Source organism: Lagenorhynchus albirostris, chromosome 2 (genome assembly GCF_949774975.1).
Source record: "Lagenorhynchus albirostris chromosome 2, mLagAlb1.1, whole genome shotgun sequence".
NCBI classification, from domain to species: domain Eukaryota; kingdom Metazoa; phylum Chordata; class Mammalia; order Artiodactyla; family Delphinidae; genus Lagenorhynchus; species Lagenorhynchus albirostris.
In genome coordinates, this window is record NC_083096.1 from 141,069,071 (window position 1) to 141,081,333 (window position 12,263).

At 40.1% G+C, this 12,263-nt stretch overlaps 1 protein-coding gene across 3 annotated transcripts in view; it reads right to left on the reverse strand.

The window, feature by feature from the left end:
* Positions 1 to 1,978: 1,978 nt before the first annotated feature.
* TCEANC2 (transcription elongation factor A N-terminal and central domain containing 2) overlaps positions 1,979 to 12,263 on the reverse strand; it is a 37,685-nt gene continuing 27,400 nt past the window's right edge. For all 3 annotated transcript variants that reach the window (XM_060139989.1, XM_060139991.1, XM_060139990.1), the window contains 2 exons: positions 10,766 to 10,959; positions 1,979 to 3,017 (listed from right to left, as the gene is read on the reverse strand). In XM_060139989.1, coding sequence (XP_059995972.1) covers positions 2,829 to 3,017; positions 10,766 to 10,959 — 383 coding nt within the window. In that variant the 3' untranslated portion in view covers positions 1,979 to 2,828. The remainder of the gene's footprint in view (positions 3,018 to 10,765; positions 10,960 to 12,263) is intronic.

The window sequence follows — 12,263 nt, forward strand, 5'->3', positions numbered from 1 at the left end:
GAACAAAAATATAAACATAAATACACACAAAATCATACAAGTATATTCAACATCATTACATTGGCAGATTTCATCTTGATACACTTTTTTCTTCCCCAACTCCTATCTCCTCTCATGCCATCTTCTGACTCCCCTCTCCTCCCTAAGGCAGCCAATGGAAATGACCTGATATATATCGTTTCATACATTTCTCTGTGTTCATATAATCCTGTACAAAGACATACATTCATATATAGGATTTTTTTGTTTCCTTTTTATAAAACTGGGTTCTTATTAAAGACATTTCTCTATAAATTTCTTTTTTTTTCACTTAACAATGCATCTTGGTCAACCCTTCAGGTCAATGGATACAGCATTCATTCTTTTTTAAAAATTAATTAATTAATTAATTTTTGGCTGCGTTGGGTCTTCGTTGCTGCACGCAGTCTTTCTCTAGTTGTGGCGAGCAGGGGCTACTCTTTGTTGCAGTGTGCGGGCTTATTGCAGTGGCTTCTCTTGTTGCAGAGCATGGCCTCTAGGCGCGTGGGCTTCAGTAGTTGTGGCACGTGGGCCCAGTTGCTCCACGGCGTGTGGGATTTTCCTCGGACCAGGGATCGAACCTGTGTCCCCTGCATTGGCAGGTGGATTCTTATCCACTGCGCCACCAGGGAAGTCCCATTCTTTTTAATGACTAGTCATTGTCAGTCTTCCCCACACACAAATAATGCTGCACAAAACATCCTTGTATGTATTACTTTAGGAAAACTTTCTGCTGGGTCAATGTACATATATGTTTAAATATTTGTAAATATCGGCAGATTATTTTCCAAGAAGGGTGTGGTAATTCATATTCCCACCATCAGTGTATAAAAGTGACCATTTCCCCACATCTTCACCAGAAGTTGGTATTTTATTTTTTTAACATCTTTATTGGAGTATAATTGCTTTACAATGTTGTGTTAGTTTTTGCTGTATAATAAAGTGAATCAGCTATATGTATACATATATCCCCATATCCCCTCCCTCTTGCATCTCCCTCCCACCCTCCCTATCGTACCCCTCTAGGTGGCCACAAAGCACCGAGCTGATCTCCCTGTGCTATGCAGCTGCTTCCCACTAGCTATCTATTTTACATTTGGTAGTGTATATACTATGACATATATACTATGTCAGTGCTACTCTCTCACTTCGTCCCAGCTTACCCTTCCCCCTCCCTGTGTCCTAATTTAAAATGTTTTCCAGTTTTATCGGTGAAAAATGGCATTGTATTATTGCTTTATTTTGCATTTTCTTGAATATTTTTGAGGTTAAGCATCATTTCTTTTTTTTTAATATTTATTTGGTTGCACCGGGTCTTAGTTGCGGCAGGCAGGCTCCTTAGTTGCAGCTCACTGGCTCCTTAGTTGTGGCATGTGAACTCTTAGTTGCAGCATGCATGTGGGACCTACTTCCCTGACCAGGGCTTAAACCCAGGCCCCCTGCATTGGGAGAGCGGAATCTTGTCCACTGCGCCACCAGAGAAGTCCCTAAGCATCATTTCTTGTTTATTGGTCATTTGGGGTAAAGATCTGTGATGTATGCAACTTACTGTCAAAAGAGTGTCAGAAAAAAGCTGAGTGTGTGTGTGAGTGTGAGAGAGAGGGTGTCCTTCCTTTTTAATCCATCTCTTCTTTTTCTGGATTTTAAATCTCTCGCCCTTTTTTTTTTTGGCCGCGCTGCGAGGCTTGCAGGATCTTAGTTCCCCGACCAGGGATCGAACCCGGGCCCCCAGCAGTGGAAGCACAGAGTCCTAACCACTGGACTGCCAGGGAATTCCCTAAATCTCTCCCTTTCTACTGGCTCCTTCTTTTCAGATTACAAACATGCTCCAGTCTCCCCTAACCTAAAAAACCTTCTTTGGGTCTTGCTATCTCCCTCAGATTCCTGTCCAATCATTCTTTATTTTCACCAACTATACTCTTTCTCAACCCAAAACACTTTTCAGTCAACAAGCCATACCTTTGGTTTTAGGGACAAAAAAGCCCCAGTTTATTATTACTTTTTAAAAAAAGCAAATATCACTTACAAAATTGTTCAAGCAAGTCTATATACGGGTATTTCATTTGAAAATACATATGTATATAATTTTTCTCCTACAGTAATTCATTTCAAGAGCAATTTCATTATGTATCTTCTACAGAGCCCTAAACCGAGAGAGCCAACATATTCAAATAAACCCCAAGGTGTGGGGATGCTTCAGGACAGTTCCTCATTAGAAGCCTCAGCATGGGGGCTCTGGAGACCAACGCAGGTCTTCCAGGGAGAGCTGCAACGTTCAGATAAGTGAGTTCTGGAAAGAAGGGGTAGTTGGCGGGCTCCGGCAGGCTCACCCCTGGGGTAGAGCAAAGAGTACAGACAGGGGAGTTCTGAGAGGCACTGGAGCTATCTAAACTCAGGGGGATGGAACTGAGTGAGCAGCTGTGGTAATTGAGTTTCAGTTACCTGCAGGGTGGCAAAATAAAGTAGTAACTTCACCTGCCTGACACGGAGGAAGTTTAGAGGTGTCCCTGGCATATTCACAGTGGAATCCGTCACCCTTTCACTGTGTTGGGTGATGGCAACCGTACTGCGCTTCCTAGCGACAGCAAGCGCGCATCCTGTTAGGCAGCACCAGCGCACTCCAGCTAATGAAGCATTTCCTGCAGGTCTGTCTCCCAGGGCTCTCTGTATCCTCTGTCTGAAGGAATGGCACCATGGGAAAATTCAGCACCGCCAGCATCAGCCATCGCCCAAACTCAAAAGAGTCTTTGAATGGCAGAGAAAGGCCCATTTTCCTTTCTGCCCAGCCCAGGGTTGGAACCATGCTCAGGTCATTTTTTGTGGGTCTGTACAAACGTGCCGACTGGCAGCGTGCCGTTCTTCACCTGAGCCCGGATTTCAGCTCGATGCTTTAATGTGAAGACCAGGGCTCTCACTGTCCGCCGGTATGGCCCATTAATGAGGCGGGAGCAGAGATGAAACGTTTCCTGTTCAATATTTTCAACCAGTAGGTGATCCATCTGAAAAAACAGCAAAATTATCAAATTAGGGCCTTGCATTGCATAAGGATTAAAAGCAAGAGAGGCTGGAGCACTTTGCTCAGAGGCCTCCATTAATCAACTGAAATTCAAAGACATCTACTTCCTGTCACAAAAGAAACAGGAAGAGCAAATTAATTCCACCCTGGCAATTAAGGAACAAGGCCATGTGCTTTGTGACAGGGACCTCATTCACAACCCCTGCCGGGTGGTAATATTTGCCATTATAACAGGAAACTGGCTTGAACCAAGCAGTGGGTTCTGGGTCCTGGGCCCTGTACTTTACCAACCAGGAAACGAAGACCAAGGATAATAAATCAGTATAACAGTTTATACTTTTTTGTTTGTTTTTTAAGTGACTTTTAACCCCTTACAGCATTTTAAAAACAATGGGTCTGGATCCTAATATGTGTGTAAAGCAGTTTATAAATCACTTTTCACATTTACTGCTCACAACTCCTACTATCTCATTTTATAGATGAGGAAACAGGTTCACAGGTAAAGGAATGCTCCAGATCTTACAACTATTAAGAGGCAGAGTTGGGACTCTAACTCGGAGCCCCCGACTCCAACACCCATGTTTCTTCCCTTTCACCATACTCACTGCCCCCTTAACCTTCAGAGAGACCAGCTGAGTCTGGAGAGACCTCTGCAGGGTCAGCTAAGCAGAAAGGGGCCTAGAGGATAGGACCTGTGGCAATTCTGGGGTGGTCTGGGTCAGGCCCAAGCCCTCCTGAAGTCACAGGCCTAATGAAAGCAGGACAGGTCTGAGACTTTTGCCCACATGATCTGGATCCAGGCCAGACCGGGTTGCTGGTTAGAGACCCCCTCACTTCGTTCCTTTCCAGGTGCGTCGCTCACTATTCGCCTCCCTGGTCCTGACCCTGGCCCAGCCTGAACAACCTCAGCTGCTTTTACACACCTCTACGCCTCTGCGCAGGTACACGTTTCCTCAGCAAGGTGCAATTTCCCTAGGAAACTCATTCCTATTTGTGTGTCAAAGCTTAGCTAAAAAACAAAAAGCAAAAAAGCAAATCCTAGTTTAAAGGACTGAAAGTTCCCCTTGGGGCTGCCACAGTGTCCCGAGCTTCCCTTAGTCATTTTCATAACATATTATAATGATCTATTTTTTTGAGTTTGTCTTCCCTGAGAGTGAGTTCCTTGAAAACAGGAAACAAATTTCTCTCACTTGCTTTTTTCCCTTCAACTCTTTCCCTCCCCACCCTACCACACATTCAAATACTTACTCAGCACTATGTGCCTGGGCTGAGGAAAGAGCAGTGAACAAGGTCAACACAGCTCTTGACTCCACAGAGAGCACGGGTTGGCTGGAGACAGATAGAAACAGGGACTGCAAGTGTACCGAGGGCTGGGAAAGAGGATATGAGCAAGTTCTGGGGCAGAGAGCTACAGCAAAGGGACCCGACCCTGGAGGGCAGCTCCTGGCCTCAGGAGGGAATGGCATTTGACGTGAGAGCTGGAGAATGAGAAGGATCAGGCCAGGTGAGGTGGGCACTTCCTTGGTGATGAGTTCAGTGAGCTGTACATATATCTTTTGTGTGCTTTTCCATATATGTACTATACTTATATTTTATTTTATTATTATTTTTTTATTTTTATTTTTTTTTTTGTGGTACGCGGGCCTCTCACTGTTGTGGCCTCTCCCATTGCGGAGCACAGGCTCCGGACGTGCAGGCTCAGCGGTTATGGCTCACGGGCCCAGCCGCTCCGCGACAGGTGGGATCCTCCTGGACCGGGGCACGAACCCGTGTTCCCTGCATCGGCAGGCAGACTCTCAACCACTGCGCCACCAGGGAAGCCCTATACATATATTTTAAAAAGGAAAAGTTTAAGGAAAAAATGCACCAAAATAAAAAAAGGATCACCGGACATTTGATAAGTGTCTGAACAAAAGAGAGAGACCAGCAGACCAAAATGAATATAATAAAGAAACCTGGAAGAAATGACCACGCAGGGAACAGAACAGGACTGAGAGAGAGAGAGAAAGAGAAAGGGAGAGAGAGAATGAACATCCAGGTCCAGACATCTGCCTAGGTGTAACAGACAAAAGGTGTTCAGGGAAGTTTGGGGTCCTGGTGACTGACTGATTATCTCCAAGGCTGGTGCTGGAGTGAGTGGACGTGGTGCCATGGCTCTCCAGAACCCAGACTCCTTGAGCTTTTCATGGCCTCCTGGGTGGGCACTGAACTAGCCCCCAGCCTGAGGCAGCCCGGGTACCAGACTACTTTACAAGGCTATAAGGGTGGCTGGCCGTCTGCCCAGCATTTGTCCAGCAACATTTGCAAAAGAGGCTCCTCACCCCCATGAGGGTTCCTCGTCCCAGTGTGAGGATGGTTAGTCACTGACTGTTTAGAGATTCACTTAATACGACAGGCAAGAAAAAAGGCTTTTTTAAAAATTTTTTTCTTTTTTTGAGGGGAGTGGTTGTTAGGGGAAGAAGGGTATGTGTACATTTGCAAAAATAAGTCATGGCCATTCCATCAAACTGTAGTATATATAAAAAAGAACCTTGAGAGTGCCTTGAAATTCACAGAACTGGATACTTATTCATACTTCATTCAGCAAATAGTTATTGAGTCGCTACTCTGAGTATGGTCTGATCTAGGTATTAGAGATACCCAAGCAGAAAACACCTGACCCCCTACCCTCTAAGAAGTCACAGCCTAGAAAGGAGAGGCATGTACACAGAAAACCAAGGGGCAGCAGGATAGGTGCTATACCAGCAATGTGATGGGAATAAGAAGCAAGTAGCTAGCAATTCTCATGCATGCTTCTTGTTAAATGAAGGTCAATCGGAATGAAGAAATGAAGAAAAACATTTGTAATATTAAAATGTAAATCATAAGGGAAAATGATTCATCATGCATCCTTGTGTATAACATGTTCATTGAACAAAGTGAAGAATGCCTACCTTATAACTGCCTTTGGATAATCCAAACCTACCCAAGTTGAGAGTCCTTCCCAATGGGTCCTAATCTGGTAATTTAGGTAAGCCCTTTTGGGTGAAAGGACCAGAGTCTTACTGAGACTTTGAGAAAAAGGGGTTTTACTATGAAATACATGTGTATGAATGGGAACAAGAATGCTGTAAGAAACCTAGGGATTTATTTACGGACCATATCCTTTCTCTGTGTCTCTCATGATTTGCCTGGTCTCTTTTTCAAATGTTTTTCCTCCTCTCCATTTGCCTTACTATCAATTCTAACTGCCTTATTCTCTCCCCCTATTCTACACATCTCTACCCATAGCTTCTGCTTCCTCATAACTCCTCCAATATCTCTTCTGTTTCAAAACTCCCACTGTTGCTTCTTGGTATTTCCCAGTTCAGTTTCCCAGAGACAGAGAATCTGATTTGCCTTCCTTATCTATTTGTACCTGTGATTTGAGTATGTGTTATTCAGTTGTCCAATCCTGGACAAACTGGCAATTGCTGGGTGAAGATATAAAACACATCCACCCAGAGCTGTCTTTCATCAAGGATTCTGGACTCAGAAGAAATGCTGCCATAATCAATTAGTGATGTCTGCCACATCTGTTAAGCTCTTTAAAAACAAGGGAAGAAGCTCTTCTTCATGTGTATACCTTAAATGCAGAACTTCCCACACTGTATTGTGACTATTCATTTGCCTACTTCACTCAGAGACTGTGAGCCCCTGCAGGGCTGGTACCATTTTGGATCCACTTCTAAATTCCCCATGCCTAGTAGCATAGGTACTGGCACATATTAAGTGCTCAGTAAACATCTGTGAAATGAATTTCCTCTTTCCCCATGTATACCTCCCTCCTTTTCTGCTCTTTTAGTAACATCCTATACATAGCATATGAAATATGTTTCTATTTTATATGTATTTTCTAGTTAGCAAAATCCAACCACTCTTACAAAGGCCAGTTCAAGTGCTGTCTTTTTCATGAAAGCTTCCCAGATTTCCCCATCAGATTTCATTGTTCTGTCCTTTGTGTGTTTATACCACTTGCTAGTAACACTATTTCAGACATATTTCATCCTGCCTCGTATTTAGTCAGTCATTTACAGACTCTTAGGCAGGAGACAGTAAGCTTTCTTAGGATAAGGACTGCAACTCATTCATGTTTTCATTCTCCTCTGGCACTAGTAGTAGTAGAACTAAACATTTGGTGAACTGAATACCCACTAGAAGCAAACTTTGTATGAGTTTTCCAATAGCATGATTGGATTTGTACATATATACTCACACTCCTTTTTGACCACTTGAATACATTTATTAAAGAGCTGGTCAAAGCCAGAGGTACAGTCTGAGGCCATTAAACAAAGAAAAAACTAACAGTCCCATATGGGGATGTACCCCTGACCTGGATCTCATTAGCACCATCTGACAACCAACTGGGCCAACCAGCCAGTGTTTCATAACTCTTAACGATAACAGGCTCACTTTGAGAATCAGATTCATTTTTTTAAAATGACATAATAGGAAAATGATCACAGGCCGTGAGGTAGGAAGGAGAGTGGATAATGAGGAAGGGGAAGTAAGAGAATGACACCACAGGGGATGTTCATATGAGGAAAGATCTAAAAGACAGGGAAGAACAAAGAAGATCTGGAAGGGAGAAAGTAAAGGGGAATGGAGTGTGGGTCTCAACAATGGAGATTTTATTCATCTATTCCTTTATTCCAAGAACAAGGAAACAATCCATGAATCTGGAAAGCAAGATGTGTAGAGTAATAAAGAGATGCACTTTTGGGCTGTGTGTGTATATTCTTTATCTGTGGCTTTCACTACTAAAGGATAAGACCAAACAAATAACATAGAAACATTATTTTCTATAAAAATGTAATGAGTGGATTTGAAAACACACATGCTAAGATCAAATTGCAAAAGCTTTTTAGTTATTGGGCCAATAACTTATCCAATGGTTTACTACTGCCTGATATAGTACATTTATGGAGATCTGATGTCTGATTTGAATGCACTCAACATTGGTTACTGTCAAAGACCAGATACTGGATTAGATGGTTCACTGATTTGCCCTAATATGAAAACGTTTCAGATGATGATGGGTGCTAAGAGTTAACTTTATGTACAAAGTGTTTGTATTTATATTTTCTGACATACCAAACTGATAAAAAAATACTATAAAATGTTGTTTATGCAGGGAAAACAGATTGATTTTCTTCGGCCAAGGAAGATGGCTAAGATGCACACTTTTAATTTTTAAAATTTACTCTTTGGGAACAAAACCATTCAACTATGCTTAATCTGATATTTTTTCCAATTACACTGGAAAGCACTAACGAATGTATCACTTTTTAAACTTTGCTTTGTAACACTTGAGTGCTTACCACTTGATGTGCCAGTTAAAGGATAATTAATGGATAAACTAAAAGGATAATTATTATTGAGTTTAATATAGCAGGCAAACTGCTCATTAATCCTTACAAGCATAGCTTCATTATTATCATTTACTTAAAAAGATACCACAGGGAACTGGTATTTACCACCACATTAACTACATATTATATACCCACACTCTATGTTTCTGCAATAATTTTGGTTTATTTTAAAAATAAACTTCTTTTAAAACATCAAATAGCGAGTCTTGTTGGCTAACCGATACTCCAGAAAATTAGACTTACAACCTTCATATTTTTTTTCTCTCTTCCAAGGGCTTAATATTCATATTAATATTTCCTTGGGAAAAGTTAAGCAAACACAGTATATTAATTCACTGAACCATCAAATAGACATTAAAAATTATAAATATAAGAATAAAAATATACAGAAAAGTATATACAAAATGACACTAGCTGATATTGATCAAGATTAAAAATACAACATAAATGTGAATAATTGTCAATTTTCCGCAATGTTATTTAAATAATCAATAAAAATATCTTATGGAACAGTAGGTACATAATTGGCTTTTAATAAGTCTGGGATAATCATAACTTGCCCAGTATTCATTGAAAGAGCTACAGGGACTTCCCTGGTGGCACAGTGGTTAAGAATCCCCCTGCCGATGCAGGGGACACGGGTTCGAGCCCTGGTCCGGGAAGATCCCACATGCCACGGAGCAACTAAGCCCGTGTGCCACAACTACTGAGCCGGCACTCTAAAGCCTGCGAGCCACAACTACTGAGCCCACGTGCCACAACTACTGAAGCCTGCGTGCCTAGAGCCCATGCTCCGCAACAAGGGAAGCCACCACAATGAGAAGCCCGCGCACCGAAACGAAGAGTAGCCCCTGCTCACTGCAACTAGAGAAAGCCCGTGCACAGCCAAAAATATAAATAAATAAATTAATTAATTTTTTTTTAAAAAAAAGAAAGAGCTACAATAATTTACCAAACAGGAAATGCACCAAAATGTTAACAAGACTATGTCTGGATGGTAGGTTCAATGGTGATCTTATTTTTCCTTTCCATATTTTTTCATTTTCTATCATAAGTTTGTATTAAAAAACCCCAAACTTTATTTTTTAAAAGTAAATAATATACCACAAGCCGATTTGCCTTTCTTTTGTGGATACATAACAGATAGAAAGGTTAAAATATTTTTTCAGAGAATGCAGTGACAGATCAGGTATTTAAATCAGACTTCTGAATTGCTTCTTTTGTTAATAATATTAAGTTATTCTTTAAGGATACATTATTAGGGATACCCTGCGAAGAGGAAAAAATATGGATGTTATATGTCTGATTTTTCCAGAATATTAATTGACCTATAAGATTTATTTGATGATGATTAATACTATTGCTAATGAGCAAAAATTCTTCTTCCAGCATGTGTACCTCAAACCACGAACACCATTCTAACTGTATACATTAGAACTAAAGGTATGAGTGCTGACCGAAAATGGAGTACAGTCTTTTCAAAAGACAGCTATGTATTTTGCCATTGATATTCCGTAACAGAGTCCATCTCAGAATTTTTGCTTCAGTGGAAAGGGAAAGAATTTTATTTATTTATTTTTATTGAAGTAGAATTGATTTACAATGCTGTGTTAGTTTCTGGTGTACAGAAAACGGATTCAATTTTATATATTCTTTTTCATATTCTTTTCCATTATGGTTTATTATGGGATATTGAATATAGTTCCCTGTGCTATACGGTAGGACCTTGTTGTTTATTTATTTTGTATATAGTAGTTTTTATCTGCTAATCCCAAACTTCTAATTATCCCTCTCCTAACCCCTTTCCCCTTTGGTAACCATAAGTTTGTTTTCTGTGTCTGTGGGTCTGTTTCTGTTTTGTAAATAAGTTCATTTGTGTCATATTTTGATTCCATATATAAGTGATATCATATGGTATTTGTTAGGGTAAGAATTTTAAATGGGAAGGAACCAACATTCATTAAGTGACTTCTAACCACCAGGCACTGTCCTATTCTTTTGTATATATGGTTCATTTAATCTTTCCAATAATCTTAGGTAGTAGGAATTATAATCTTCATTTCACGGATAAAAAATCAAGTCTCTGAAATGTTAAGAGATTTGCCTAAGGTGTCACAACCAGCACATACTAGAGCCAGGGTTTTAATTCATGTCTTGCTAATTCCAAAGCCTGTACTCTTTATACAATACTGTCCCCCAGAACGTTTACAAATCCAGAACCTTTAAAAAAAAAAAAGTTAGAATAAAGCCATAGCACTTAAGACTATGAAAGTTCATTATGAAAATATGAAGGTCATTTAACCCAGAGTACCTAGTCATCACATTCCAACCAGGACATTACCTCCAATTCCAAGGCTTCCGAGAGTAATTTCTGGGCGTTTTTCCTAAATGTCTCGGTTTTGGAATCACTTCGGACTTCTATAGAAGGTCTATCCTTGTGTTTTTCAATGAAAGTTCTCCACTCAGTGTAAACTTCTCTGGCAAGACAAGCCACTTCTGAATCTGAGTGTTGACGCATCTTGTTCACAGCGTGACCTGGAACAAGAGAACAGAAACCAAAGAAAAGGTTGTTCTGTATTCTTCTGAAAGGTACAGAACTGGAAGGACTAATGTGTGGCACTTAGCAAGTCATTCACACACCTAAGGATGTAAAGGCTCTTGTGCAAATGAAGACCTGTTTCTCAAAGGCTGAGATAACAAGATAATCACTGGGGGAGAATCACTGGGCTAGCCAATGAAATAAGTCATAAAACAGAAGCACGATCAATAGATACTTAAAATGGAACACCTAAGGTACCAACTCCTTAATCCAAAAATTGCAATAAAAGAAAATGAATTAAGCATTTATCTTGTCTTTTCAGTACATATTATATTTCAGGACAACCAAACAGTCCTAGTTATTGACAGAATAGTCTTTATTCAGCTAATAAATGTGATAAAATTGACAGAATTTAAAAAAATTTTGTGGCCCATGATGAAATAATTCATTCAGGTGACAATCAACAGTGGATGAAATCAGTCAATGAAAAGTTGATGGGGAAATGTACAATGGAAAGATGAGGTGTCATCATCTCCACTGATCAATCTTAGCATCCCTAAGAGTGGCACTATCAGATAGAGGTAGCACTTCACAGCCCTACCTATGAAGTAGTCTTACACCCTCCTCCCAAGGAAAAGATGAACCGTAACCCTAGTAACTAGTCATTCAAAGCTAACCTCCAGTTTATTGAAAATATGAGAGACAGAGGAATAAGTTAAATTACAGCGTAAGAAACAAATCCAGAATGTGGGACATTCTACAGGACAACATTCAATCATCAATGGCACTTTTAAAAAAAGGGAGTAAGGTTATGGATTGCTAAAGATTAAAAGAGTCTTTTGAGTCCAAACTATCAAATGTGATGTGTGATCCAAATCCTGACTGGAATAAACCAATTAAAATATATTTTGATATAAACAAGAAATACGAATATACACTGGTTATTAAATTATATCAAAGAATTATTGTTGATTTTGTTGAGCACGATGATGGCATTGTAGCTATGTAAGAAAAGATCCATATGTTTTAGAGAGGCATACTGAAGTATGTAGAGCTGAAATGACAAAAGGTCTGAGATTCTGCTTTAAAATACTTCAGTAACAGCACAAAAACACAAAAAAGGGAAAGATAAAGTGAATGCGACCAAACCTTAATAGTTACTGAATGTAGGTGAAAGGCCTATGGGGGTTTGTACTATTCTCTTTATTTTTGTGAATGTTTGAGATTTTCATAATAAAAATGGAAAAAGAGGAAAGGGTCAAAAAATATCATATGCAAAAGTACTTAGATAAAAATAAAC